This window comes from Carlito syrichta, unplaced genomic scaffold, assembly GCF_000164805.1.
Source record: "Carlito syrichta isolate Samal-C Ts95f unplaced genomic scaffold, Tarsius_syrichta-2.0.1 Scaffold303292, whole genome shotgun sequence".
NCBI classification, from domain to species: Eukaryota; Metazoa; Chordata; class Mammalia; order Primates; family Tarsiidae; genus Carlito; species Carlito syrichta.
Window position 1 is genome coordinate 444,336 of NW_007247388.1, and position 5,831 is coordinate 450,166.

General features: G+C 54.7%; 1 protein-coding gene across 1 annotated transcript; it reads left to right on the forward strand.

The window, feature by feature from the left end:
- The first annotated feature begins 323 nt into the window (after positions 1-323).
- On the forward strand, positions 324-5,522 carry BARHL2 (BarH like homeobox 2). The gene is made up of 3 exons (XM_008058315.1): positions 324-999; positions 2,820-3,045; positions 4,936-5,522. Exons 1-3 carry the CDS (start codon positions 366-368, stop codon positions 5,246-5,248), a joined length of 1,173 nt encoding a protein of 390 aa, XP_008056506.1. The 5' UTR covers positions 324-365; the 3' UTR covers positions 5,249-5,522.
- Positions 5,523-5,831: the final 309 nt, after the last annotated feature.

The following is a 5,831-nucleotide window of genomic DNA, read 5'->3' on the forward strand; positions in this document are numbered from 1 at the left end:
CCCGCCGCCCGCGCCTTCGCCCGGGTCCCCTGCGCCGCCACCGCCGCAACCACGTGCGCGGTCGTTCCCGGAGCGCACGGTCCGCGCTTTCGCAGAAATTCTTGTAACTTCCCTCCGGAGTCTCTCTTTTCCCCCACCTCTACTTTTTGCATAAGGGGGGGGGAAGTTGTGTCGAAAGTGTCCACCGATCGTCACGTCCCAATTATCCTTCCTTCCCCTCCCCGCCCCACTTTTTTTTTTTTTTTTTTTTTTTTTTAAAGCGGCGGCAACCTTGTTTAGTGTTTATTTTGTTTTACGACCGATAGCGTCCTTGGCTTGTTCGCGGCGGCTGCTGATCGGCGGAGTGGCGTGGACCTCATGTAGAAATGACAACAATGGAAGGGGCCAGCGGGTCGAGTTTTGGAATAGACACGATTTTGTCCAGTGCCAGTTCGGGCAGCCCCGGCATGATGAACGGAGACTTCCGCCCGCTCGGTGAGGCCAGGACCGCGGATTTCAGGAGTCAGGCCACCCCGTCCCCCTGTTCGGAGATCGATACCGTCGGAACGGCGCCCTCCTCTCCGATCTCGGTCACCATGGAGCCCCCGGAGCCGCATCTGGTGGCAGACGGGCCTCAGCACCACCACCACCTCCACCACGGCCCGCCGCCGCCGCCCGCCGCGGCCCCGACGCAAAGTTTGCAGCCTTCGCCCCAGCAGCAGCCGCCGCCGCCGCCGCCGCAGCAGCCGCCGCCGCCGCCGCCGCCCGCCCAGCAGCTGGGCTCGGCCGCCTCGGCCCCCAGGACTTCCACCTCTTCTTTTTTAATTAAGGACATCTTGGGCGACAGCAAACCTCTGGCGGCGTGTGCGCCCTACAGCACCAGCGTCTCCTCTCCCCTGCACACCCCGAAGCAGGAGAGCCACGCGGTGCACGAGAGCTTCAGGCCAAAGCTGGAGCAGGAGGACGGCAAAACCAAGCTCGACAAGCGGGAGGATTCCCAGAGCGACATCAAATGCCACGGTGAGTCGCGCCGCCCCGGCCCGGCCGCCGTCCAGCGTCGCCTCCCGGGCTGCCTTCTCCCCTGGCGCCTCCAGCGAGCCTCGGGTGGGGAGTTTCTTCCCCGGAGCTTGCGAGGCGACCGGCCACAGCCTGCGAGCCGGAGGGGAGGCCTGGGCGCCGGACGGGGGCTCGGTCCAAGTTCGTTTATTGTTCCATTCCTGCCCCACGGCCGGCACCGCCACCCCGCTCCTTTCTTTGTTTTACTTAATTTTAATTTGTTGGGGGTGGAGGCGGCGGCGGCGGGATCTGATGGGAAATACTTTTCGTTGGTAAAAAGGACGGACTTGAGGTTTCTCTAGCCGAGACCTTGAGAGTGGGAGAGTGAAGCCGCTTAGCTAGCGTGGGTGTGATCGCAACCTGGTGTTTATTTTTTAATGCAAATGATTTCATTCACCTCCCCACCTTATTTTCTAAACACCATCACAGGAATTATCGGATTTAATGAAAGAAAAATTTTCGAGTTGATTAACAGAGCAACTTTAAAAAAAATTAGATCATGGCTGATATAGAGAAGCCAGTTAACAATTTTTAAGCAGTTTTCAAAAACGCCCTTCTTATTCCATGGCCCCAACTGAATATCTGTATCTTACTGAGATTTTTTTTTTTAGCTCTTTACAAGTAATTGGACTGTAGTATTTATAAAAATAACATTTTATGAAACCGAATTTACCTATTTTTTGTTAAATCAGAAGATGACAATTGAAATTATCCTTCAACTCCTCTTTTCCATTTTCTCCTCAGATAATTTCATAAGTAAGTATTGTGAGCTTTGCGTGGCAAGAGTTTTAACATACCAGGAGAGGTTTTTCCCCCCCCCTTCCTTTACTGATAAGCTGTTTATTATTCATCCTTGTTTCTCTGATATAGAAATGTGCCGACTGTCTGGAAGGTAGGATATTGGCACCTCATTTTACTATTATAGTATTAGCATAATAGTGTCCAAAACAGATGTACAGTCTGGTCTGGCGATTTTTTGTGCACCAACCTCCCCAGTGGGTCAATTAGAGAGATTATTGTTCTTCCTGCAGGGAAGATCAAGCAGCACTGCACAAACGGGGACACACAGAGAGGGATTGACATATTGATTTCCCAGCATTTCAGTAAAAAACCAAAGTTGACAAATAGAATCCAGAAATCTCTGCGCTGTCACCTGGATGGGCTCAGTGATTCTGAGCTCAGCTCGTTGTTGGTGTCGGAGTGACATATTCTTTGTGAAGCTTTAAAAGACCCAGTGCAGGTCGTTGCAGAGAGCTTGATTCCAACATTTCCGAAGTACATCCGAAAAAGACAAACAGATGCCTGTGACTTTCAGTAAACAGAAAAAAAGCAACTTGAAAAAGATGCCCCCTCCTTAGAAAAAGAGTAGAAGGACCTTTCGAAAAGTACCGAATCAGAGAAACTAAGTCATAGTGAAAACAATAAAGAAAAGGGACAGTGCCCCCCAGTCAAGGAAACAATAACAAAAGAACCCTTTATTGAAAAAGTGGACATACATATTTTACTTTTTAACTTCCATCCATGTGAAGATCAGAAACCCTTCAAGAACTCCTTTAGGACCTCTGAACAAGGCCCCACACTCCCTAGTCAAACAGTGGCTCTCTTCCTCCACACTGGCTAAGGCCCAAGTATGTGTGTGTGTGTGTGTGTGTGTGAGGGGGGTGGCAGAGTGTAGTCCCCCAGGACCCGTGGCTGGCTTGGGAATGCGGAAGTGTGTGCCAGGAGGACCCTTTATCCTTCCCCATTCCAAGCTAACTTAGTCTGTGGCTGGGTCTCTCTCCTAGGAACAAAGGAGGAAGGAGACCGGGAGATTACGAGTAGCCGAGAGAGTCCCCCTGTGAGAGCCAAGAAGCCTCGGAAAGCCAGGACAGCTTTCTCGGACCACCAGCTCAATCAGTTGGAGCGTAGCTTTGAACGGCAGAAGTACCTGAGCGTGCAGGATCGCATGGACCTGGCTGCTGCGCTCAACCTCACTGATACCCAAGTCAAGACCTGGTACCAGAACCGCAGGTAAGAGGGCTGGGGGGGGATGGAGCAGAGGCATCTGGCTGTTTAAGTGTGACCATCACACCAACCTTCTTTCCTCCTGACCTCAGGAGTCAGAGAGCCTGGAGTGGGTGCTTGGGCACTTTCAGGCTGAGGCAGGGGTTAGCCACACCCCCAAGGTGAGAGGGGTGAAAGGACAGCTGGAATTTGGACAATTTTGCGCTTTTAAGTGTCTTAACAGGTGCTGCTTTCCCTCTGAAACCCGAGTCAATGGAATTCCCCCCACTGCCTCCCCAAATCAATCAAGCCACACCTTCTCAAATTGAGACATCTGTGCAGCTGACACTCAGGCCCAGAGAGCCTGCAAGGTGCACCCCTTGGGCCCGCCACAGGCTGGTTCCAAATTATGTAGCCAGCAACATGGCCTGGCCATTGCTTCCGCACAGAGCTGTCCCACCAGCCTTTGGCTTCAGTGTCCTTGCTCTGGCCTGTGAGAGGAGGCTGGGAGAGGCAGAGTCCAAGCATTGGTCGGTGTAGCTGGGTTAGAGTTGGGTCGGCAGCCTCAGGCTGGAGAATCGGGCAGCTGGCCAGGCATCCGGCCATTGAGGGTAGGGGGATGGGGAAGGGGGTCTTGTCCCCTGTACTGACTAGCTCTGCTCTCTCGATACGGAGAAAGGGTGCTGCAGAGCCTGCCTGGCATCGCTGTTTCTCTAGAAGGGAAATTAGGAAAGCGAAAGTGCCTGGCAGCTCGCAGGGCCTTGATGTGCAGGGGGGAAACCTGGGCAATCAGAGGCAGGGGTTATGCTGTTTCCAAGCCTGGCGCTCATCTCCCATGTCTCAATTTTCTTTCCCCCCTTTCTCTCGTTTGTGTTCTAATCGTCCATAAGTGCGGTTGGAAATGCCCATCCAGTTGTCATCTTTACCATAATTTTCTGTCTCATTACATACGGTTTCAGCCACCCTAATTCTGTCGGAAAACATTAGTGTCATTTGTAGCCAATTTAAAATGGGCGACATGTTTATTAATTTGGCTGGAGCTGCCGGTTACGGATGGTCCACCAGCCCCGCGTTCCTTCATGAGGCATTTGAGCAAACGCCTGCTCTTTCCTTCTCCCTCCCAGGGTGTGCGGCGGGGAGGGAAGGGGGCCGAGAAAAGCTGATCACAGGTTTTAATTGTTACTTTCTCCCTGAGGAGGAAATGTCTGGAAATGCGTCTCCCTCCCCCCAGAATGGCCAGGAGGTACTATCCCCTTGGGAGAGCCCTTCCACCAAAGAATTCCGTTTTGAGACCTTGTCGCCCTCCTCCCCTCAAGCTCCCCTGCCCGCCGTAAGGTCCTGTCAGGCTGTAGAAGAGAGACGTGCCCCCATGGCCTTGGGTCTGAGAGGGGCTGGGGTCCAAGGCCTAGGAGTCTCTGGTCCCTTTGTTTATGGTTTCTTCCTCTCCCTCAGGCTGGGGGGGAAGGACCAGGGGTTGAAAGGGGACACTTTGGGATTGTGGGGGGAGAAGTGCATGGGAAGAGGATTAAGGAAGACTGACTGTGGAAAGAGGGGTCTCCTTCGGTCCCTAGAAAAAGTTTCAGGAAGTAGCCAAACTATAAAAGGGAGGCAGGAGGGCCACGGTGAAGCAGACTGCCAGGAAAAGGCAGCAAAGTTCCTAGGACTTCATTGGCGAGTGTCTCAGAGGCTGAGGGTGTAATTTGCAAAATGGACTTTGGGTGTGGGCTGTTCTGTGAGCCATGCTGAGGCAGGACATGCGGGTCTTTCCCAGTTGGAAGAGGTCTGCCAGTCGGCCACCCAAGGGGGAAAGACGGGGCAGGTGGGAGAAGGGCAGAGAAAGGGGCCGGCTCCCGGGGCCTGGCCAGTGCCGGGCCAGTGCCCACAGCTGCTGGGTGCTGCACACCCGCTTTCTTTCAGGACCAAGTGGAAGCGGCAGACCGCGGTGGGCCTGGAGCTGCTGGCCGAGGCGGGGAACTACTCGGCGCTGCAAAGGATGTTTCCGTCGCCTTATTTCTATCACCCGAGCCTGCTGGGCAGCATGGACAGTACCACGGCGGCGGCGGCTGCCGCTGCCATGTACAGCAGCATGTATCGGACTCCTCCAGCACCACATCCCCAGCTGCAGCGGCCCCTGGTGCCCCGGGTGCTCATCCACGGCCTGGGGCCCGGGGGACAGCCGGCCCTCAATCCCCTGTCCAACCCCATCCCGGGCACCCCGCATCCCCGGTGAAGGAGGAGCCCAGGCGTGGGAATCCCTCTCCCGTCCCTGCCTGACGGACGGCCGCCCCTCCTCTCCGCGCTCCGGGCGCCAGGCCTCCCTGGCGCGACCCGGGAGGCAGAGGAGTGAGAGAGGAAGACGCTCCCGGGGGGGCGGGGGACCCCAGCGGAGCCACCCTCTGCCCTCCATCTCCCACCCCCCAGACACAGGGCTGGAAAGCTCCCCACAGCAGCGTGACTGGCGAAAACGCTGACCCCACACAAAGTGCGACCAGTAAGTGAAAACATCAACAAAAACAAAACCTCAAGTTCTTTTTTCTTTTTCTTTTTTTTTCCCCAAATGACTTTAGGGACAAGCAGGAGGGGGGTGGGGGGAGGGAAGCAAGAACGGCACGGGGCGGAAACCGCACAGGCAGAGAGAACTGTAGATGGACAGCCAGCCTCCAGCCGAGGCCAGGCCCTGGCTGTGGACATTCCGTCGGCCCCAGAGAAAAGAGGAGGGTGACTGAGAACTTTGCACTGATTTCTCATGACCTTTTTTCTTTCGGAAAAGTGGCATGCTCCATAATATGAAAAAAAAAATGTACATTTGAAAG